The following is a 24,044-nucleotide window of genomic DNA, read 5'->3' as shown; positions in this document are numbered from 1 at the left end:
TAGACAGGGAGCTATTTAGATCTCCAATCCCTTATAATCTATGCTAACTGGGGGAATTCTGGGAGTTGAAGTCCAGGCCTCTTAACGTTACTATAGTTGAGAAACACTAGTCTGTCTTTCTGGAATTTGGCGAGCCCCAGTCATCCCCTCTCCTTCCTAAGTCTGCAGACATTTGTGTGTTTTATCTTTACTGAACACGGTACAAGGATAATAAACCTTTATTTCTAAACCAAGAAAATTGTCAAGATTCCAAATTTTAGATGGCAGACTGGTGCTGATACAGTGACATTTCTTTCATCAAATTGAACGTGGCTATGATTTAGGAGTCGGGGTGCAATGGAGTTAAAATTGCCAGTAACTGGGGAGGACAATGTAATGTGCAGCTTTAGTAAGAAACAGCTTCTCTGAAGACCGCAATTATCATCTACTATACATATGAGCTGATAATGGGTGAATTTATAGCGGCCTTTGCTCATTTGATGTACCCCAGAGCCTTTGGGATTACAATTGTCTAGAATTTTAGGATGCTAGATGATGCATTCTCAGCATATTAAGAGGAACCTAGGTCTAGAAGGCTGGTCTAGAACAGGGGTCTCCAATCTTGGCTACTTTAAGACTTGTGGACTTCAATTTGCAGAATTCCTCAGCCAGATTTGCTGGCTGAAGAATTCTGGGAGTTGAAGTGCACAAATCTTAAAGAGGCCAAGGTTGGAGACCCTTGGTCTAGAAGATACCAGAGTATGGTTAGTTATCGCTCTTGTGACTCTGGGGTGTAGATGATTAAAGGCTGGCTGTTCTTGCCCTTATCGTGCCAACAGACATCAAAGAAGGGGTAGACTGTGCCTGTAAAGCGCTCGCGGAAAGCAAAGATCTGGACTAGATTGTCTTCATCACTGGCGTCGTAGAAGGCCAGGAGGCCATCGTCGAAGCTCAGGTAGATGCCAATTCGGCTGGGTTTTCCCTCCAGCTTCAGAGACCGGGGCTCCTTGTGCTCCACATAGGCCTCGTAGCTCTTGCCTTCCTTGCAACCCACCAGCCAGAAGCCATTGGACGGGGTGGCATGAAGGCGGCCCTTGCGCCCAGTTTCAGCTGAGATGATGCCCAGAGCCCAACGGGGCTTGTCATCTACGGTCACCTCCCAGTAGTGTTCTCCTTGTGAGAAGCTCTGGCGTGAGACCAGGCAGTTGGACTTGTCAAACCGTTGTGGGTCATCCGTGCTCACGGCTTGTTTATGTTCAACACATTCTACTCTTTTCCCATCTTCGGACACCACCAGGTTGGCTTGGGCAGTGGCTGGATCAAAGGTCAGGTTCTCCAAAGCTTCAGGAGGACAGGGGGGGGAAAAAGGCAATATGAAAATAAGGACTTTTTCTTTTTTCCCTTCTTTTCTTTCATGGAGAGGATTTAATCAGTGCATGGAATTTACACATTTTAAAAAAAAATAGCATAAGAATGATTGCAGTTATTCATTCTGCATTATTCATTCCTTAACATGCAAAGATATTTCATTGTGAAATGAACAGAAGTTGCTTTTCTGGATGAAGCTTCCCAGTCATGCACCCACTGCAAAATATTTGCCTCAGTCTCTCTTATTTTTGAATTAAGTCTTCCCAACAAATTATTGATTTGATTTTGGAAAAACAGAGTTGAGTAACACAGATACTGAATACAGTTAATCATCCTTGACTTACAACCATTCATTTAGTGACCTTTTGAAGTTACAACAGCACTGAAAAAGTGACATCACTATTTTTCATACAACTGTTGCAGTATCCCGCAGTCACATGATCAAATTTCAAATGTTTGGTTCATATTTATGAAGTTGCAAGGTTCTGGGGTCTTGTGATCACTTTTTGTGATCTTCTGCCAATAAAAGTTAATGGCAAAGTCAGATTCACATAACAACCATGTTCTTAAGTTAACAACTAGTGATTCACTTAACAACTGTGGCAAAGTTGTAAAATGGGAGAAAACTCATTTAATCTCTATCTTGCTTAGCAACAGACATTTTGGGCTCAATTGTGGTTGTATATCGAGAATTACCTGGATTATCTTTAGAAAATCCACTTTTAGCTTAGCTCTCAGAGCAGCCATGTTACCTTATGTTGAGTCATGTGACAAGCAGAGGTGGTATTCAGCCGCTTCAGACCCGTTCGGGCAAACTGGTAGTGAAAATTTTAACTAGTTTGGAGACCTCACAAATACTACCTCTGGCTGGCCCCACTCCAGCCCACTTTCTCATCCCACCCCACTCTGCCCTGCCCAGTCACTCCTCATCTCACCCACTCAGCTGCCATTGCTAGCCTGCCTTCGCCCGCCGTTGCTGTCTGCCTTCCGCCATGGCCCTGATCTCCCTGCGTGTGTAAGCCTGCAAGCAAGCCCCAGTCGACTGGACTTGTGGGCTGTGTTCCAAACTAGCAGGCTGTAGACCTGCATTCCCATTGGTCCGGAAGACCCAGGCCGTGATTGGATGATATAAACATCCCTGATTGGTTCGTACAGGGCTTGCCGCGATTGGGTGAAACCAAGCACGGCAAGCTTAAAAGACTGTCATAGGCTGCCTAGCCTCAGCCAGCTCTATATAAAGGGCTGCCGCGGCTGGGGGTTTTTTTGTCTCAGAATCTGCCTCCTTAATAAAGAGCTGTTGTTCACTACTTGAGCCTCGTGTCTCTATGGGACCCACCAACCATACTTAACAGGCTGGCCTAGGGCACCGCCACCACAAGCCCCGGTCAAGTCGACTCCCTGCCCAACCTACCTGCCTCTGCTGCCGCAACCTCCAGTTGAGGTCCGACTCCCGGATTGGCCTAGGCCGCCATCTTAAGGTGGACATGGTGAGACTCGGCCACCTTTCAGACCTGGCTCTCACCATCCTTCCACCCATATGCAGCCCGGTCACTCACCCTCCACCTTGGTTCAGGGGACACATCAGTTCCTGGCTCAGGCCTTTTCCTGCTTACATGCCACCCATTCACCTTGCTTACCTTCCATTCTGAAGGACTGCCTTAGTGGTGCTGGGGGACATGGTGAGGCTTGGCTGCCTTTTACAAGAAGCCTCCAGCCACCGGTAGTTTTCAGCACAAGAAGCCTTCAGCTGCCTCTGCTGGCTCGGTTCCGGCTGGCAAAGAGGTGGTGGCTGGAGGCTTCTCACGCCAAAAAAGACTGGTGGCTGCAAGCTTCTTGCACCTAAAACTACCTGCAGTCCCATCACCGCCATTGCCACCCTGTTCTTTGCACCAGCCTCGTCCACATGCCATCTTCTCACAGAAGATCCCGGTGCCATGAGATGTGTGTACACTCTGTGTGAATGCCCGAGAAGGAGAAGATTTGGCTGAACTTTTCTGCCTCCCTCTGCAGTGGAGCTGCTCAGAAGGCAGCTGCCTCAGTCTGTCCCTTTAAGGTACTTCAACGCCGCCTGCCATCCAACCCTGTGCAAAGGCAGCCCAGCGGGGCTGCCGCTGCTAAAGGAAAAGGGATTGACTCTCCCAGTCCCTATCACTCACACACGGAAGCCAGATGGCAGAAGGGAGGGGGAGGAACCATAAAGTGACAGGCCATGGCAGCTGCCTCCCAAGCAGCTTTTGAGGCAGGGAAAGTTTGACCAAGTGGTCTCCTCCATCTCGGCTTCAAACATACAGACAGAGCAAACAAGCATACACCTCATAGCACCGGGATCTTCTACAAGGAGACAATGCTTGGGCAAGTCCCTCCAGCACCATGAGGTGTGTACATGTTTGCTCTGTGTGTATGTTTGAGGCTGAGAAGGAAGAGGAGGCTTGGCTGAACTTTGGAAGAATTCTGCCCAACACTTCTCATGTATTCAGGGTCTACAACTCTCCCAATGATGAGTTTGGTGGCAATCTAGCAAAATGTCTTCCAGCTCTTCAAGATCTACTTTAAGAGCACCCAAGTTTTAGATCTTCTGCTGCTTGTTGTGGCTTGCTTGGAAAGACTCCATCCTCGCTTTTGTAGGCAAGAGACCGAGCCATTGTTCCTTTTTCCCCACTGTACATCAAGGTACGCCCACCCTTGCTGCCCCTCCTTTCCCCATTACTTCGTGCTAAGCTTCCCTCTTTGAAAGACATTGATGGTTGTTCATTGTCACTCCTCAGTCCCCATGGAAGAAGCCAAGAGCAAAAGTAGGGGAGGTGAGGGCGACAGCCAGGGCTTTGCTGCCTCCTCTTTTCCTCAGAGGCATGGTATCTGCCTCCCTTTGTACTCATTGTGCTCGCCGGGAGGGCCGAGCTGGAGTGAAAAAGTGCACACAGGAGCGAGAGAGTGTGAAGTTGGCTGCTATGGGGTAAGTGCCTTGGCTTCCCCCTTTGCTCCTCCCAGTTGCCCAGTGCAGTGGTTCTTTACTTGGGCAGCCTGACGACTGCAGCAGTGCCTGCAGCAGCAACAAGCAGCGCCACAACAATGACATACAGTAAGATTTGGCGGTGCAGAAATTGTTCCATAAAAAATATAGTGCATCTCCAAGGGGCTTCTGGCAAAAAAAAAAAAAAAAACCACTCCAAAACAAAACCCATTCAGCAAGGCAAACTTAGCAGGCAGTCACAATCTTTAGATGGGCTTTTATTTTGTCAGCCCAAGGGTGGAAGTGGGGGAAGGTATGTAGGAAATTGCCCTGTCTCTGCTGCCCCACCTTGCCATGAGTGACATCGAGTTGGCCACGCCCACTTAGTCGCATGAACACCAAGCCATGCCCACCAAGCCACGTCCACAGAACCGGTAGTGAAAATTTTTGCTTCCCACCACTGGTGAGAGGCTATAATAACCTGTACTTGTAATGGCAATATATAGACTGGAGTAAGGTAAATTGGAGCCCCTACGTCAACTCTTGCATGCAAAAGGATACAAAGGGCCAACTTCTTTATAAAAAAATCCATATGCAGCCTTATCCTGCAAGTGGTGATCTCTACCTGGCATTATTGCACGGAACATCTTCCTCCATACTTGAAACTTAAACTCATCAGAAATTATGGGGAGCTGGATGTCCATGCGGGCAATAGGTGGAGATTCCCCCAGGATCTTCTGTAATCTACAGGAAGAAGAAAAGGAGGAGACAGCTTTATCACAGAGGGCGGCAGGGGAGAGGATTCCCCTACTTTTCTTTTAGATTCCCCCTTATTAAATTTAATAAAATTTAACAATAGTTAATTGTTTATTAAAACAAGATTCCCAAACAAACAGCCCATCAACATATTCTGGAAGATAAGACCCATATTTTAAGGGAATTGTTACAATCTAACCTATCTGGAGAGAGCAGGGTGAAATACAGAAAAGTTGGATGATGGTCAGATAGAATACAATAACAGAGCTGGAAAGCACCTTGTAGTCCAACCCCCTGCCCAAGTAGAAGACCCTATACCATTTCTGACAGTGGGCAGTCCAGTCTCTTCTTGAAAACTTCCAGTGATGGAGCTCCCACAACTTCTGAAGGCAACTTGTTTCGTTGTTCTCACTGTCAGAAAATTTATCCTTATTTCTAGGTTCAATCTCTCCTTCATCAGTTTCCACCCATTATTCCTTGTCTGGCCATCGGGTGCTTTGGAAAATAGGTTGACCCCCTTCTCTCTGTGGCAGCCCCTTAAGGAACACTGCTATCATGTCACCCCTGGTCCTTCTCTTCACTAGACTAGCCATGCCGAGTTCCTGCAACCATTCACCATATCTTTATATATAGAATATATAGAAATCATTCTCCAAATGCTGCCACTTACAGAGCAAGAATGGGAAGGCTTATTTACAATGGCAGCAGAGCCAGAGAAACTAAAGGTTTACAGTACAGATAAGCCTCAACTTATGGTTCAGTCACCATTCAAGTTACAAAGGCACTGAAAAAAGCTGTGTTTCCAGTGCCGTTGGAGACAAGGACCACGAGCTCCGCAGGCCCGCTCCTAGCTTTCCCCATCGGAGAGTTCAGAAAGCCATAGCCCCGCTATAGGGATTGTGAAGTAAAGGGGGGTACCTTGCAGGTCAAGGAGAGCCACATCTCTCCTTCCTGACTTGGAAAATCCCCCTCATCCAAAGACGAGGAACAACAGCAGTCAATATGGCTGCCATGAAGCTGGGGACAACCAAAATACCCAAGAGAGTTCAGGAGTGAAAAAGCAGTGAACAGAGATTGTTGCTGGATGAAATTATTCTTTTTTCTTTTAAAATTACTCCAAGAAAAAAAAACCTAGAGAAGAGGGTCTAAAACTATAACTGTTTAAGCGGCAGAAGAAAATATTTTTAAAGAGACATGCTGAAAAGTAAATTGAAAGTGCCATCTGCTGAAGAAAAGAAATGTGACCCCTAAACTCTTAGAAATTTACAGAGGAGGAAACTTGATAGCTAGTGGCTGGGACTTTTAACTGTTTACTGCCTTGTGCTTACCAGAGGTGGAAAAATAGAAAGACATTTTATAAAAGAGACTCTGGGAAGCTGGAATAAAACTATCAGAGTACTGAGTAAATGCTGGAATTGGCTCGTTTAAATGATTGATTTTGTTTTGAAAGAAATGGAGATTGAGTGAAATAAACACCTGCTGGAAAAAAATTGAAAGGAGAGCGTCATCTATTAATGATTAGAAAATAAACCAAATAAACCATACTTTTATGATTTTGGACTCTCTGAATCAGATTGAGGCATGATTGTTTATTCCACTTTATCATTACTATGACTGGAGCTGAGGGAACAGCTGTGGAAATGACAAGGACTTTTTAATGAGACATTTAAAAAAAAAAGATTAATGAGACATTTTTGTTGTTCCAAAATATGGATTTGACCGATGGGATGGATGAGAAAATGAAAAACATCTCACAAAGAACAATGAATCAAGAAAAGTTCCCGTGGATTGGTGGAATCAACCGAAAGATTGGGTGAAATGGATTACTTAAGCCAGCAAAGGGAACATGAACGGAAAAGAATATGGATCAGAAAAATCAACAAATGAAGCAATAGCTCAGTGAAGAGGAAGACCAGATAAATGGCAAGCAAAAGAAGCAGAAAGAACAGATAGATGGAGCTGACAAATCAGCTTATAAAGGAAGAAAGACCAAAGAAAATAGAACAGACAAATTGACAATTGGAGAGACATGAATATACTTTTGATAAGGAGATTGGGACATGGGCAGACATTTGGGAGAATTGGCAGCATAAGATTGTATTGGGAGAAATGTTTAGATTGAACAAGAAAGATACAGATGAAGATAGAGATAAAGATGAGGAGTGGGGGAGGCAAATTTAAAAATGGATAAGAATTGAAGCATTAAGGAGCAGAAGAGATGATGGATAGAAAGAATTGCCATTTAAAGATTTAAGTAGCCTGATTGTAAGCTAAAGGAGGAAGAAACAAAATTAGATGGGAGAAATATTAGAACATAAATTTATATAGAATGAATAAAAATAATAGATAGAAAGACTAGAAGGTGTTAGGCTTTTTAAAATAATATAATGAGGATTACTTAAATTTGATAAATGTGGTAGAGATTACCAACATTGTTAGTGTGAATTGGATCAATATGAATGATAGATTTAATTTTGTTTATATATAATAGAGAAATGTTTAGATTGAACAAAAAAGACATAGATGAAGATACAGATAAAGATGAGGAGTTAGGCATTTTTGTTTATATATGTTTAAACAATATAATGAGGATTACTTAAATTTGACAAATGTGATAGAGTTTACTAATATTGATATGATGAATTGGATGAATATGAATGATATCCAGAACTAACTGTTTAAACACCATATGGATGTGTGTGTGTGTGTGTGTGTGTGTGTGTGTGTGTGTGGTATTTAGGTTTCTTCGGGTATTTTCCCACGTCTTAATATTTGTGCTTTTATTATAGCGACGTTTCAGCAGAATCTCATCTGCCATCCTCAGGCTTGTGTACTGGGTTCTTTTTAATCTTGTGTGTCAGGCTTGGCAGCTGTTTTTTGTTGGAATTTGGTGCTCAAACAAAAAACGGCTGCCAAGCCTGATACACAAGATTAACAACACAAGCCTGAGGATGGCACATGAGATTCTGCCAAAACATCGCTTATAATAAAAGCACAAATATTAAGACATGGAAAAATACCCGAAGAAACCTAAATACCATACATATGCGAAAACATAAGAAAACAAATATATATCTATTTCACAATAGTTACAGCATGCCCATGATCAAATGATCCAAATTCTTCATTCGTATTTATGATGGTTGCAGTGTCCTGAGGTCATGTGATCACCTTTTGCCACCTACTGACAAGCAAAATCAATGGGGAAGTTGAATTTACTTTACACCTGTGTTCCCAATGTGACAATGGCAGTGATTCTCTTAACACTGTGGCCGGAAAGGTTGTAAAATGGGGGCAAAACTCACTTAACAACAGTCTCACTTAGCAACATAAATTTTAGGCTCAATTGGGTTCATAAGTTGAGGATTAGCCTTAGTACAATTAATAGTTAGAGAAGAATCTTTGGGATGGGAAAGTATAAAGACAGAATCAAGGCGAGACAGATGAAGACTGAATGGGCTCCAGGGAAATAGAGCAATGGCTGGATGAGAAAGGGAGAAATGGAAGGGAAGATCCCAAAGGAAGATATACAAAGTTGAGTAATTAATGCCACATATCACTGCAACATAACAAAAGCCAAATAAAAGAATTATAATTCAAATCAAACTCTGGGAGATCAGGTCTCAAATTAAAGAGAGTAACATGGAATGGAATAGCACAGCACAGCATAGCATAGTTCTTTATTGGCCAAATGTGATGGGACACACAAGGAATTTGTCTCTGGTGCATAAGCTCTCGGGGTACATACAAACAAGAAAATGATAAATCATATATACTAAGAAAACCTCTGCGTTTATATAGTTTAATATTTATTATTTTATTTTATTTTATTTTATATTTAATTTAATATTTAATTTAATATTAAGGAACATTGGAGATTTTGGTGAATGGCAGGAAGGTGTTTTTAATTCAGAGCATTGTCCTCTTGTTCTTCTTGTACACAGACAAACTTAATTAATTGTTGAGATTCTAGTAAGGCTTTGTTTCTGTAGTTTCAGAACTACACAGGAATTCTACGATCAGTTCCTTTAAAATGCAAGTGAATTGCAGGTTGCATTAAGAGCATCTTCAACAAGTAACATTGAAGTTAAACTGATGGTGTGTCATCGCTGCGCAAAGGATGAAATTGTGTACCCCTATTCTAATGTCTGATGCACGCACATAGGAAGTATCAGTTATGTCATATTGTCACGTACGTGTCATCATTTGTCCCTGTCCTCTTCTTTTGGGCTCTAAGAACATCTTTTCTGGTAAGGAAGAACTTAAGTGAAGGGTACTTGGTGCTCTTTGGCCTTGGTTGTTTTCTTTTAGAAGTTTCATTACCAAACTGGTAACATTTTTAGTATTAATAGGGAGAGTCAGAGAGTATAGAGAGTGCAAAGCCCACTCCCTATTAGCAGTGATGATGTTACCTAGTTTGGATAATGAAACATCTACAAGAAAGCCACCAAATTCAGAGAGAACCAAGGACCCCCCCTCTCCAGTTCAGAGATGCACACAATTCAGAGAAGAGGGTTGGCTGGTGAGTTGTTTTAAATGGATAGTTGCTCACCTGCTGGCAACCAGACAATATTTCTGTAGAGGAAAAAAAAAAGCAGAAGTTAGCAAAGTTCATGTAGTTTTCCATCATTAGAGCAGATTTTGACAACTAGTGCCCTTCCGTTTGTAGGGTCATGACTTCTTGAATTCCTACCGACATGGTTAGGAAATGAAAAACTGAAATACAAATACAGATAACCCTTGGCTTACAACCACAATTGAAACCCAAATTTATAATTTCTAAGCGAGACATGTGTTAAATGAATTTTGTCCCATTTTACGCCATGATTATTAAGTGGATCACTGCAGTTGTTAAGTTAGTAACATGGTTGCTAAGTGAATCCAGCTTCCCGTGAATCCGGCTGACCAGCATTGACTTCACTGGTCAGAAGGTCACAAAAGGGGGATGATGTGACCCTGAGACACTGCCACCATCCTAATTATGAGACAATTGCCAAGCATCCAGATTTTGATTATGTGACCATGGGGATACTGCAATGGTTTTAAGTGTGAAAAACGGTCATAAGCCACCTGTTGTAATTTTGAACGGTCACTAAATAAATGGTTGTAAGTCGAGGACTATTTGTACACCGCGTATGCCTACAATAAGGTTGAGCATACAATTCAGAAGCGTAACAGGCTTTGGTTTGGTTTTTAGTGTCATCGAGACTGGAAAAAACAAACAAAATGGAGGTGGCCTCACCCTCAGGAACTCAGTCTGTGGCTCGTCTTGCACTTCGCCCAGGACCATCTCCATCTGCTTGAGCTGGTCCAGGTAGCGGGCCATGGTCTTGCGTTCATTTTGCAAGGCCTCAGAGGCCTGTTGTTGCACCTTCTCGGCCTCCTGGCCCAGGGAAGATTCCAGCGCTCCCAGATAAGACCGCATGACCCCCAGCTGCTCTGCTACTTGGTGTTTGAACCGTGATACCGTTTCCTAGTGTGGGAAGATCATATAAAGTTATGTAATTGTGTCAGAAATATTGTGTTGGGAGAAATGTCCTTCTAGGTTCAGTTCCAAGTGGTGGAAAAAACACTGAAAACATGGAGGCTGTTTGGAAAGATGCTTTAATGGTGGACAGGACCACATGGCTTGGGCAAAGAAAAAAGGGGAGAAGTACTGAGAATCCCTGGGTTTTATGCCCTCTCTGGATTTTGAATTTGAGCCTGTGTTCTGATTGGTTGTCAGACTGCCATGGGCTATGCAGGGGTAACTTGGTAGGTTGTCTTTTGAGTCCCAGGCTTGGTTGACTCTTGCTGGGTAATGAAAGGGCTTTGGGCAATTCCTACTATAGCTCTGCTCGAAGGAGGTACATCTTTGTTATATAGAATAGACTGGCCCAGGCCTTAATGGCCCATTGACAAAGGTGGGGGGGGGGGGTGCGTTTCTGCCTGATTCTACTCTTTTATGGGAAATATTCTGCCTTTTTAATAGATCCTAAAATATTTCATTTTTCTAGGAGAGGGGTAGGTTTTAACTTCCAACAATGGTATAGCAAGGAATCCCAAACCTCCGAGCCTTAACCACTACTCATTCGGAACTGGCCTGTACATGCAGTGGGTGAGTGTGCGCATGCACTCAGCTCCACTTGTGCAAGTGGCAGGCACATGTGCCGACTGCTTGCGCAAATGGAGTTGTGCACATTCACACACGCACCTGCCACACATAGAGAACTATCCCTTCACTTCATGGCCAATCCACCAAGCCAAAAAGATTCTGACCATTGGTGTGTACAGAATCAAATTTTAACTAAGCAAGGTCCCCAACAAAGTTATTTATTAACAGCCTCTAAAATCCTTTAAGATTATAGCAAACATAAGAATTAATTAAACATTTGTTTCAAATTGTAAACACACATAAGCAAACACACAAAACTAAATTAACACAGTGTAAACATAATTATAACGCTCACAGTTCAAATGAAGAAATGCAATCCACATCATTTGATTTAATCAACACCTCCTCTGGATCAACATGTACACCCACCCACATTCCTCAAGCCATTCTGAGGACAAATTTCCCTATAAAACAGCCCTTTGTACCCCATGTTCTCTGTAGCTACTCCCACAGGTGAACCTCTTTGCTTTGGGGAATAAACACATTTCCTTTCCTCACAGTTGTCTGGATTTCATTATGATTTATTCTTGAACAACGCCTGCTTGAGTTGGAAGCTGAAATTATTCTTCTGACTCTAGCAACACAAGGGAAGGACAAGTGGGAAGGGTTCTTCGTTTGCTTGTGTGGCCTGATCCTTAAACAGTACACAGATGAGTTGATGAAAAATGTTTATCTGTAATCAGTGTTTCTAAAACTTGCTTATACCCACCTAGAGAGCATCTCCATTATATGAATTTAATCTGGTTTTAGAGTAATTTTCTCTTATGAAGGAGTCCGGTGTGAAATATCACAACAGTCACAGATTTACACTAAACTACAGTTCCTAAATAGTATTAAGAAAAAAAAATGTAATTAATCTAGCAATCACTGTAATCCTACTGAGCATATGCTTGAAATATTTCGTGTGCACATCCCTATGTTTGTGCAATATGTATATTTAATTTATATGCCACCCTCTCATTTTTTTAACAACTGGGTGGCTTATAAAATAATAAAAAGGTAAATACAGAACTATTAAAATTAAGATCAAGTAGGAAAAACTAAGAGAACAGGCAACATAGGATAAGAATATTCTCCCTAAATATAAAGTTTGTAGAATATAAGTTCTACACTATAAACTAGATGTAGGTCCGTACAATACCTGTGTCATGTGTTTGTGTATGTTGTTTGTATACATGTACATGTAAGATAGGCGTGTGTTTACTTAGCATGGAGCAATGCAATTGGTGAGCCAACGTTTTAATGTTGTATCTTTATAGATCTTGTACGTTGTAAATCACCACGTGGTCTTTCTACTACCTACCTATCGGAGTGTCTCTCACACAGGGACAAACAAACATCCAGGACTGATACCTCAACTTCTGCTATTTGCCGATTCAGCAAAGCAATTGTCTTCTCCTTGCGTATTTGGGCTTCTTGGAGCTGGACCTGCTGCTGGGGAAGCTGCTTCTGCAATTAGGCCAGATGGTAAGCAAGGAGAGACGAAACACAGAAATTTCATTTGACAAGTAATTTGGAGCAAATATTCCGGGAGATTCATAATCCCCTGTTTTATCTTCAGGGAAACAGTGCAGTTGGTCCTCAACTTACAACAGCTCATTTAGTGACCGTTGGCACTGAGAAAAGTGAGCCATGACCATTTTTCACACTTACAACTGTTGTAGCATCCCCATGTTCACGTGCTATACATTTGGATGCTTGACAACTGAATCACATTATGACGGTTGCAGTGTCCTGGAGTCATGTGATTCCCTTCCAACAAGCAAAGTCAATGGGGAAGTCAGATTCACATAACAACTGTGTTATTAATTTAACAGCTGCAGTGATTCACCTATGGACTACCGGTAGTTTCATTCATTCATTCATTCACTCTTTTACTCACTCTTTCATCCATCCATCCACCCATCTGCCCACCCACCCATCCATCCAGATGAACCTTGCCAAGGTGACTCAGAGTAACAAACAAGTTTAAAGTGTTTGGCAACTGGCATGTATTTATGACGTTTAACTGTCCAGGGGTCATGTGATCACCATTTGTAACCTGCCCAACCGACTTCCGACAAGCAGAGTCAATGGGAGAAGCCAGATTCACTGAAGGACCACTCAACAAATTGCAGTGATTTGCTCAACAAACAAGGCAAAAAAGGTCATAAAATCTGGCCAAACTCACTTAACAACTGCCTTCCAATGGAAGTTTTGGGCTCAGTTGTGATCATAAGTTGAGTATTAACTACACAGGGCTTCATAAGTGACAGCCACACCTTAGTCACACTGGAAGCTTATTGGAAGCTAATGTAATTTTCTTGTAAATTTTCATAAAATGTCAGAGCTTGAGAGAATCAATCAATAACATGCCCAACCATCAGGGGTGGGATTCTACCGGTTCAGCCCGGTTCTCGGAAGAACAGCCGAGACCAAACTGATTTGCTGCTATGATCTTCTGATCTTCTGTTCGGCCCATCCACCCGCCTGGGCTTTAGGCTGTGCTTTATTCCCTGTTTTTTCCACCTCAGCTGCTTTGCGTGGCACAACCGAGTGCCACGTATCAACAGGAGAAGGTGAATCCTTGCAGGAGCCAGTGATTTGTAAACACACACGCAGCAACAAAGCGCACGCTTACCAAACCAGTTATTATGCCAGTAGGATCCCATCCCTGAGATCCATACTTTAGGACAAGGGTCTTCAAACTTGGCGAATTTCAGACTTATGGACTTCAACTCCCAGAATTCCTGAGTTAATATGACTGGAGAAGGAATTCTGGGAGTTGAAGTCCATAAGTCTTAAAGCTGTCATGTTTGAAGATCCCTGCTTTAGGACAAAGACTTTAGCTCAGAGGGAAGGCATATATTTTGCAGGAATGGTACCAGGTTTAACCCTTGGTATTTCTTCAACCGGCAAAATTCTTGCTTGCAATCCCACTGTAGCCTGTTCTTGCTGGGTTGACCAATGGCCTGACTGAATCCACGTTAGGTGTGCCTGTTGGACTGACACTGATGGAGGAACAAGACACCAAGCCCTTAGGACTGTGTTCCATCTCAACCTCTTACCTTCATCCTCTGGTGGGCCTCAGCAGCAGTAATGATGTTGTGCCCCTTATGCTTGCCTAGAGAGGCACAAACCCCACAGATCACCTGCCGGTCCTGTTCGCAGTAAACACTGAGCGGGTCGAGGTGTTCTTCACAGTGATCACGAGGCACCTGCCGGAAGGACTGCACCAAATGCTCCATCTGCTGGTTGATCCGCAGCTGCTCCACCTTGGTGAGGGCTTGGCAGGTGGGACACGAGGGAGCAGTTTTGCCCTCAGACTCTTCGGTGGCCACACGGGCCAAGCAGGCCTGGCAGAAGGTGTGCCCGCACTCTGTCGTCACAGGGGACTGGAAGAGCTGGAGACAGATGGGGCAGCTGAGGTCCTGGTGCATGCCCTGTATGAGGCGTTGTTTAGAGCTGGACATGGTGATGATGGAGAGACAGGAACCTGGCAACCAAGAATGACAATGGGAACCCAGAATCTCATTTGCTTGGACTTCTACTACTGCCCCCATTAAACACCAGGGTCGCCTTATTTTCTGCAGCGCAACCAACACCAAACATAGAAAATATGAATAAAGAGCTCAATGCATGATGACCTCGTGGTTACTTCCTCACAATATTCTTGACAATTGAAGAAGCTTCTTCGGGTTTCAGAAAAGAACTTCTTGGATAAGAAGCTAAATGTCTTCAAGGAAAAACAAAGGAAGTCCAGTTGCCTTTGAAAAAGCACCTATGGGACAACCATGATCTGGATGACTGAGAATCTCCATAGAGATTAGGCAGTGTTAACTATGCCACCCCCTATCAAGAAAGATGTAGAAGATAATAGTAATGTGAAATTTAGACCCCACCCATCTTGTGTAACATTTTGGCCCTGTTGGGATACAAGGGTAGAGAATGTTTTGTTTGAGGAAAGAGATATGTGGGTTTCCAAAGAGAGTAGAGCTATCAAAACTGGCCTGCAAATATCCAAATGGCCATTAGAGGGCAGGAAAGTGTTGTTCTCAGCACTTTAAGGGTGCCATCTAATGGTGGTCTGGAACTTTGCATTCTACATCTGGTAGTTATAACATAAAGTTGTCCTAACTCCAGGCCTTCTCCAAAATCTAGATCTCCTCAAGCTTTTGAGATCACTGGCCAAAATTGAAATTATGAAATTACAGTAAAAAAACGGGGGGAGGCACATGTCCCAATAAGATGATGTATGTTTTCAATATTGGTTATAACTTTTTAAAGAAACTTTCTAACTTTGTGGTTCCCTTTTAGCATGAGATTCAGGTTAAGTGAACTTCCAGCTCTGCCAAATTTCGGTTGGTTCTACCTAGCACTATTGGTCCTTCTGTACTTTCCCTCCTGCTAAGAAAAGCAGCAGTGAACAAATACAGGAGGTTTATCAGAAGAAGACAAGAACATTTCTGAGTCTCCATCAGCGAAGTTGGAGATCCATATCTTCATCCCAGAATCATGTAGCCAGAAACAGGCCTACTATGAAATTTCATCCCTCTTTATAGATCTTGTTAAATTATCTCAACCTCACCCCCACCCCTCAGTTGTTCCCACTGTTAACTTTCAAGAAATGTAGGGGTTAGTAGACTGAAAATAATGCATAGAATAGTATTTTTGACCTTCCACCAAAAATTCTTTCTCCTTATCTCCAGATTTCTATTGGGGTCAAGTTCCTTAATTCCTTCCCTGAAGAGGGCTTCCTGACAGGGCTAATGATGACTCTCATATTGGTGCTATAAAATCTGGCAAGCTACCACAATGACAGTACAGGTAGTCCTCAACTTACAACAGTTCATTTAGTGATTGTTCAAAATTCCAACGGTACTGAAAAAAGTGACTTAAGGCCGTTTTTCACCATTGTAGCATCCCCATGGTCACATGATCAAAACTCCGATGCTTGACAACCAGTTCATGTTGCAGCGTCCTGAGGCGACATGATCCCCTTTTGCGACCTTCTGACAAGCAAGGACAATGGGGAAGCCAGATTCACTTAACAACCATGTTACTACCTGTAACAACTGTAACGGTAACAACAGTGGCAAGAAAAGTCGTAAAATGGGACAAAACTCACTTAACAAATGTCTCGCTTAGCAACAGAAATGTTGGGCTCAATTGTGGTTGTAAGTTAAGGACTATCTGTAGTGGGTTAGTTTTCTGAATCTCTTCAGTGTTACCTTGGGAAGGCTCAGATTTTTTTCAGCCCAGATATGGCAGCCGTAACTACAGATAGTCTTCAAGGTCAAGTTACTGATTGTTCAAAGTTACAACATCACTGAAAAAACTGATTTATGATCATTTTTCACACGGTTGTAACGTCCCCATCATCAAAATTCAGGCACTTGGCAACTGACTCATACTTATGACTTTTCCAGTGTCCTGAGGGTCATGTGATCCCCTTTTGCAACCTTCCGACAAGCGAAGTCAATGGAGAAGCCAGATTCCCTAAACAACCATGGTAGGAATTTAACAACTGCAGTGATTCACTTAACATCTGTGGCCAAAAAATGGTTGTGAAATGGGGCAAAGCTCACTTAACAAATGTCTCACTTAGCAACAGAAATGTTGGGCTCAATTGTGGTTGTAAATCGAGAACTGTATATTCAACTTTTAAATATTGTGTCTAGTATTATCTGTCTGTCAAATCTGTAACAGCTTAGAGAGTCCCAATTAATGCTGTTATCCTATTATTTCCACTTTGACAGACCTCCTCCTCCTCCTTTGAAATGTGGATTTACAGGCGGATGTTACCTACAAGTTGGGTTGACAAAATCAGAAATGAGGAGGTGATAAGCCACTTGGGAAAGTCAAGGAAAATCATCAAAACTATAAAAAAGCGGAAGTTAAGAGTATTTTGGACGTGTGATGTGACACCCAGAAAAATACGACATACTTCGCTTAATCCTCCAAGGAAAGATTGAAGGCAAAGGAGGTCCAGGCAGAAGAACAACATCATGGGTTCAAAATCTAGGGGACCGTTTTGGACAAAACTCAACAGCACTTTTTCGTACGGCTATTGATAAGAATAGCATCGCCAACATGATCACCAACATCCGATGACGGATATGAAACAAGAAGAAGAAAAAAGTAACATTATCTGAGTAGCTGGAAATTAAAAACTGAAGGATAAAGTAGAACTGTTTCAAGCAAATCTTGTTAAAATCAATCCTCAGTAGAGTTTTCACAATAGAAAACAGTGAAAATTTTAAGAAAATATACATTTTGAAAATGCATATATTGGCTTTTAATAAAACTGTTCTCAAACACCTTAGAAAATGTTGAAACAACACAACAGCCTTTAGCACTGAGTCAGTAGATAAGGCAGAATGTGTCTTTCTTACAATCAGAGGTCAACTCGCAACTGTTCCAGCAGAGTTCTCTTTCTGGCCAAGATTATGATGTAGACTCTACTGCAGCTGCTTCTCCTTTGACTGATGGATGGCGCCAGGTTGGTTTCCCCTTGATGTGGCATTCTTGTTGTGAAACAAGGGTTGTGCTACAAGCTTAAATTGTTGACCAAAGCAAAAATTATGCTTCCATTCCACCCTGCACCAGATTCTGATCAGCAAGGCTTTACTCGCATAGTTTATTGGTATAAAAATAATTAGATACGTTTTGGTGCCTCAAAAAAGTCCTGAGCACACAGTTGTTTGCCCCTACAGATTAATGTGAATACACAATTTTTTTAAAAAAGCTGCTAAGAGTTTTAGGATAGGAACCACATTATGCCAGGAATGGAAGATTCAGCCTCGGGTTATGGTGAATCCAACTGCCTAAATTATTTCCAGTGAGATAATCCTCAACCTACAACCACAATTGAGCCCAACATTTCTGTTGTTAAGCAAGACATTTGTTAACTGAGTTTTGCCATTTTACAACCTTTCCAGCCACCGTTGTCAAGTGAACCACGCAGTTATTAAATTAGTAAAATGGTTGTTTGATGAATCTGGCTTCCCCATTGACTTTGCTTGTCAGAAGGTCACAAAAAGTGATCACATGATCCCCAGGATACTGCAACTGTCATAAATATGAGTCAGTTGCCAAGCATCTGAATTTTGATCACATCGCTGGGGTGATGCTGCAACTGTTGTAAGCCTGAAGAAAGGTCAAGTCCCTTTTCTCAGTGCTATTGTAACTTCAAGTGGACAGCTGTAAATCGAGGATTACCTGTACATTGTTCCCTTGCAATAAACTGAGATGGCCAAGAACATCTTTGCTGCATGGCTCCCATCAATTTGAAGCAGCTTTCCTTCATTTGCTGGTCTTCAGTTCTTTCACTTCAGTTCCTAGAATTCCTTTACAGAGGACCAGATTCGGGGAGTCTGGCTAAAATGGGGGGAATCTACCTTTGAAACAAGGTTTCCAGAGAACTCAAGGCAAAATTTATTTAAGATCTTGATCTCTTGGTCCTTCTCTGTTCCATGTCTGCCTGTCGTCATGTGGAAGGGTGTGACGTGAGTGAGATGAGCTCTCTAGGGATGATCCTTGTGACACCTCCACCATTTCTGTTAACTGGGATTTCTCTGAACATGGATCTACCAAACCTCTGGAAAACCAATCAAGCTATGTCCCAGAATAATTTCTATGACAGGATTAGAGGACAGTGCCAAGAAGGAATAGGAAGGAGGCAGGGGTGGGCTTCAAAAATTTTAGCAAGGAGTTCTCTGCCTGGTTGCTAGGTGAGTGTGGCCATGGTGGGCATGGTCTAGTCAGCCTCCTGCACCACGGCAGGGGATTGTTTTTACCCTCCCCGGGCTCCGGAGGCTTACCTTGAGCCTCCGAGAGGGCGAAAATGGCCTCCCTGGGCTCTGGAGGCTCTCCAGAAGCTATCTCATCCCGTGCTGAGAATGACAAATAGAAGTTTTTTTGTGCCAAAAAGATAGTAGACTTGGAAGGGACCTTGGAGGTCTTCTTGTCTAACCCTCTGTTCAAGCAAAAGATTATACCCAGGGGTGGGATTCAAATTTTTTAACAACCAGTTCTGTGGGCATGACTTATTTGGTGGGCGTGGCTTGGTGGTCATGTGACCAGGTGGACATGGCTTGGTGGTCATGTTATTGACATTTCCTCGCCTGGCCTCTCATGACTGTGGGGATGCTGCAACAGTCGTAAGTGTGAAAAATGGTCATGAGTCACTTTTTGCAGTGCCATTGGAACTTTGAATGGTCACTCCACACAAGCAAAGTGCCAGCAAAGGAGGGGAAAAAAAACTCCAGAGAAGTTCCTGAGACAGGAAGTCTAGTCCTGCCAAGAATGTAATAACGGTTAACGGAGAGGCAGTTTCTGTAAGCAACATCAGAATGTTTCCTTCCTGCGTTCCTTATAGGATTAGGCCAGTAATTTCTTCTAACAACCGGTTCTCCGAACTGCTTAGAATGTTAACAACCGGTTCTAGCGAATAGGTGCAAACTGGTGGAATCCCACCCCTGACTATACCATTTCAGGCAAATGGCTGCCCAACCTCATCTTTAAAATCACCAGTGATGGAGCGCTCTCAGCTTCTGAAGGCAAGCATTTCTGAGGGCAAACAATAAGCGTTCCTCAACTTACAATCACAATTGAGTCCAAAATTTCCATTGCTAAATGAGACAGTTGTTAAGGGTCTTTGCCCTATTTTTACAATCTTTCTTACCACAGTGGTTAAGTGAACTGCTGCAGTTAAGTTAGTAACCTGGTTGCTAAGTGAATCTGGCTTCCCTAATAAGGGTCGCAAAAGGTAACCATATTCTGGGATACTTGCAACAGTCATAAGTACATGCCAGTTGCCAAGCATCCAAATTCTGATCAGGTCACCCCCGGGGATGATGCAAAGCTCACAAGGGTGAAAAACGTTCATAACTCGCTTTTTTCACTGCCATTATAACTTCGAACGGTCACTAACAAATGATTGTAAATCGAGGACTGCCTGGATGTATTTGCCAATGGTCTAATTTTTAATGGCACACAAGATGTGGGGATTAAATATGGATTAAGGTATTTATTTTCATTCTTTTTTTTTTTCGTATGGAAGAGGATGGTTGGGTTTTGATGTTTAGTTTGCCTTCTTTTTTTAAAAAAAAAGCTCAGAAGATGGCATTTGAAGCATCATTCCTTCTTAGTCTCCGTGTTTTTGAAGGTTGCCTGCAAGGCAGTGCCATGCTGAAGTCACCCAATGTGCCCAGCCCTCTGACTTTGGGGAGACAGACTTAACCCGCTTTCCTGACCGCTTTCCCTTTGTGCCACAATGGTTGCTTTCATTGCACGAGAAACCGACTTAGTCTGGTTTGCCTTAAGCAAGAGAGGAATGCTAAACTTGCAACGCAGCTGCTGTTTGCAAGAAGGGTGGAAATTTTCTATAAATAGTTCAGAAGGTAATAGCATTGAGATAGCTGAAAAACAGTGCTGTGATCTGGAGAGATGGCTGCCTCTCCTTTCTGTTCATTCTCAGCAATATATGGGTGCATTTTAATCTAATCTGCACCTAAAGAGAGAGGTTTGGAATGTTTTGCACTGCATGAAATTGTAAATTCAACCATAGAATTTATGTGAAGAAATGTTCTATCTTTTCTTATTTCCTTCCTTCTTTTTCTCTTTCTTTCTTTCTCTTCCAGCCTTCCTTTCTTCCTTCTTTTCTTCTCTTTCTCTCTTTTCTTCTCTTTCTTTTCTTGCTCTCCCTTTTTCTTTTTCTTTCCTTCCTTTTCTCTTTCCCCCTTTCTTTCTTTCTTTCTTTCTTTCTTTTTCTTTCTTTTCTCTCTTTTTCTCTTTTTTCTCCCTCTTTCCTTTCTCTCTCTCCCTCTTTCTCTTTCTTTCTTTTCTTTCTCTTTTTCTTTCTATCTCTTTCTTGGTTGTTTGAAGATCACCAGAAAGTTACATGTTTGAATGAAGACTCATATCAGGATGTGAATTTTATTTGCCACATATTTTAAAAGATTTTTACCGTACTCTTTGTCTATAGTATACTAATTAAATTTTTTTTTATTGGCCAAGTGTGACTGGACACACAAGGAATTTGTCTTGGTGCAAATACTTCACGCTTAGAATCGATGTTTATAGTATTAAAGGGAATTTTGTTAACAGAATATTGTATATACTGTATATTAAAGTATTCTTTCTGAAAATCTTTCATTCAATTAATTGAAAAGAACTCCCATAATCATTTCTTTCTCTGTTTAAAAACTTATTTTAAAAAAGAAAGAAAATTGCAATCCACTTTATGCCTGATTAATATCCACATGGGACTCTTTACCCCCAAATATAACACATTAATTATTAATGTATTGTAGAAATTCTACAATAGTTTCTGCTCTTCTGCCTTCCATTCTAGTTATTATAGTATAATATATTGGCTGGATCAACAAGCATTTATGTAGATTAGTTAGAGTTACCAGCCAATTATAGAAATTCTAGGCATTGTGAAAAAAAAAAACCCTTCTTGCAGAGATTTGAAAATCATTTGGGTTGTAACATACCATATATAATTATAATTTACCTATACTTGCATTATGCTGAGCCACATCATACTCATTTCAGGGGTTTCTTGCCTTACAGCAGGGATGTCAAACTCACATCATCATGGCAATGATGTATACGGAACTTTTTCCCCCTTTGCTAAACCGGATGGGGGCAGTGCAAGCACGTGAAGCATCCAGCCCGCAGGCTGCGAGTTTGACACCCCTGCCTTATAGCAATAGCATTTAGACTTATATACCGCTTTACAATACCTTACAGCCCTCTCTAAGCGATTTACAGAGTCAGCCTATTGCCTCCAACAATTTGGGTCCTCATTTTACCCACTTCAGAAGGATGAAAGGCTGAGTCAACCTTGAGCCTGGCGGGGTTTGAACTGCCAAGTTGTAGGCAGTCAGCAAAAGTAGCCTGCAGTGCTGCACTCTAACCACTGCGCCACTGCAACTCATTGTATTTGAATTAAACAGAAAATAAAATGATACTGAATTCTACCTTTATAATCAAGGAAAAACCCTGCAGAACTCAAAATTTTGTAACACAAGCCAACAACAAACTATTAAATACACTATGCTAAACCAAGGTTTGAATAGGATTGAAGCTGCTCGGAATCACCTGAAACACAAGATAGACAGCAAATAAATTTAAGAAAGAAAGAGAGGGGGGAAAGAAAGAAAGAAAGAAAGAAAGAAAGAAAGAAAGAAAGAAAGAAAGAAAGAAAGAAAGAAAGAAAGAAAGAAAGAAAGAAAGAAAGAAAGAAAGAAAGAAAGAAGATATCCTTCATGCTTGATAGACCTTATCTATAAAAGAATAGACCTATTGATTGTTGCTACTCTTCTTGATGGACCTTACTCTCCTCTGATCCACTGGACTGTTTAACAAGAGCCATTCTCTGCAAAATTTGACTTACTTCTATCCTTCCCTCAAGCATTTGCAAAAGATGCATTTTATATATGACTACATGCACAAATCCCTGCAGTTTTCTAGACAACATTTTCAGAAAGCGTTTGCCTCTGCCTTCTTCCTAGACTGAGAGAGAATGACAGGACAGGACAGGACAGGACAGGACAGGACAGGACAGGAAAGGAAAGGAAAGGAAAGGAAAGGAAAGGAAAGGAAAGGAAAGGAAAGGAAAGGAAAGGAAAGGAAAGGAAAGGAAAGGATTCTTACTAGAGCAGAAGATTATTCAAGGTAGAGCAGATTGCCAGGACTGAAAGATCAGTGACCATCCCAGGACAGATGTAGAAGGCAAGTGAGTGGTTCTTGGTTCCACCCCAGATCTTCCTATATATAGCCCAATGATGCATCATATTTCTGGAATGGCATTCAATTTTCTACGTGCATCTCTCAATAGGAGGAGGTAGAGGTGACTATTGCTATGGTAAGGTCATTCCTTACTCCCACCAGACACATTATTGGAATGCTTAGGTTTGGGGATGCACCCTTCTATTTACTCAGATTCTCAAGACCCCTCTAGGAATTAATTTTATACTTCATCCTGTGAAAATCCTGACTCTGTTCCATTGGAAGGCAGCCTTTGGATTTCTGAGTACTTAGAACAGCTGCGGAAGGAAGCTATCCAGTTTCCTAGCCAATGAAATTGCAAGGGACTACCAGCTTGTAACTGGATGTGGGGGGAAGGGCGTAATAACTGGAGAAAAATGAGTAGGTGGCCAAGGATGGGGTGACAGGTGAACAGACTTGGTTTACAAGAAATGATGGGGAGTATTGGAGGGAGACTCATGACTGAAGACTGAATGCTCACCTACAGAGGCAGTCACAGTGCCTGCAGCAAATTGTATCATTCCATACAGATAAACAGATAATCAAAGTGGGAAGGGACTTTGTAGGTCATCTAGTCCAACCCCCACCCAAGAAGGAGACACCACACCATTTCTGACAAATGGCAGTCCAATCTCTTCTTGAAAGTCTCCGGGGATGGCACTTCCACAATTTCCGAGGGCAACTTCTGTTCCATTGGTTGATTGTTCTCACTGTCAGAAAGTTTCTCCTTATTTCCAGGTTAAATCTCTCCTTGTTCATTATTCCTTGTCTGGCCTATAGGCGCTTTAGAAAATAGCTTGACCCCTTCCTCTCTGTGACAGCTCCTCAAATATTGGAAGACTGCTCTCATGCCTTCCCTGGTCCTTCTCTTCACTAGACCAGCCAAGCCCAGTTCCTGCAACCGTCCGTTGTATGTTTTAGCCTCCAGTCCCCTAATCATCCTGGTTGCTCTTCTCTGTACTTTTTCTAGAGTCTCAACATCTTTTTTATAATGCGGTGATCAAAACTGCATGTAGTACTCTAGGTGTGATCTTACTAAGGCTTTACAGAGTGTTATTAATACCTCACTTGATCTTG

At 42.2% G+C, this 24,044-nt stretch overlaps 1 protein-coding gene across 3 annotated transcripts; it reads right to left on the bottom strand.

Annotated features, from left to right (window-relative positions):
- Window positions 1-202: 202 nt before the first annotated feature.
- Window positions 203-23,109, bottom strand: TRIM72 (tripartite motif containing 72). Of its 3 annotated transcripts, none has more exons than XM_087918246.1 (7): window positions 22,854-23,109; window positions 14,255-14,682; window positions 12,561-12,656; window positions 10,296-10,526; window positions 9,606-9,628; window positions 4,923-5,041; window positions 203-1,320 (listed from the first exon to the last, which is right to left on the bottom strand). In XM_087918246.1, the coding sequence occupies exons 2-7, from the start codon at window positions 14,657-14,659 to the stop codon at window positions 749-751; spliced, it is 1,446 nt and encodes a 481-aa protein (XP_087774372.1). In that variant the 5' UTR covers window positions 14,660-14,682; window positions 22,854-23,109; the 3' UTR covers window positions 203-748. The 3 variants fall into 3 exon arrangements, with proteins under 3 accessions (XP_087774372.1, XP_087774373.1, XP_087774375.1); XM_087918247.1 differs by lacking the exon at window positions 22,854-23,109 and adding an exon at window positions 21,709-22,723; XM_087918249.1 differs by lacking the exon at window positions 9,606-9,628 and having other exon boundaries at window positions 10,273-10,526.
- Between the last annotated feature and the right edge of the window lie 935 nt (window positions 23,110-24,044).

This window comes from Pseudonaja textilis, chromosome Z, assembly GCF_049901715.1.
Source record: "Pseudonaja textilis isolate UNSWEBS1 chromosome Z, rPseTex1.2, whole genome shotgun sequence".
In the NCBI taxonomy this organism is placed as follows: domain Eukaryota; kingdom Metazoa; phylum Chordata; class Lepidosauria; order Squamata; family Elapidae; genus Pseudonaja; species Pseudonaja textilis.
This window is presented reverse-complemented; position numbering and strand designations above follow the sequence as displayed.

Bases quoted from the DNA above. Each gene is read 5' to 3' on its own strand.
- TRIM72 (XM_087918249.1), bottom strand. From the start codon at position 14,659: ATGTCCAGCTCTAAACAACGCCTCATACAGGGCATGCACCAGGACCTC. The intron at 12,657-14,254 runs GTAAGAGGTTGA...GCCTAATTGCAG, and splicing joins AGGCCCACCAGAGGATGAAG to AAGCAGCTTCCCCAGCAGCA. The intron at 10,527-12,560 runs GTATCAGTCCTG...TTCCCACACTAG, and splicing joins GGCAAATAGCAGAAGTTGAG to GAAACGGTATCACGGTTCAA.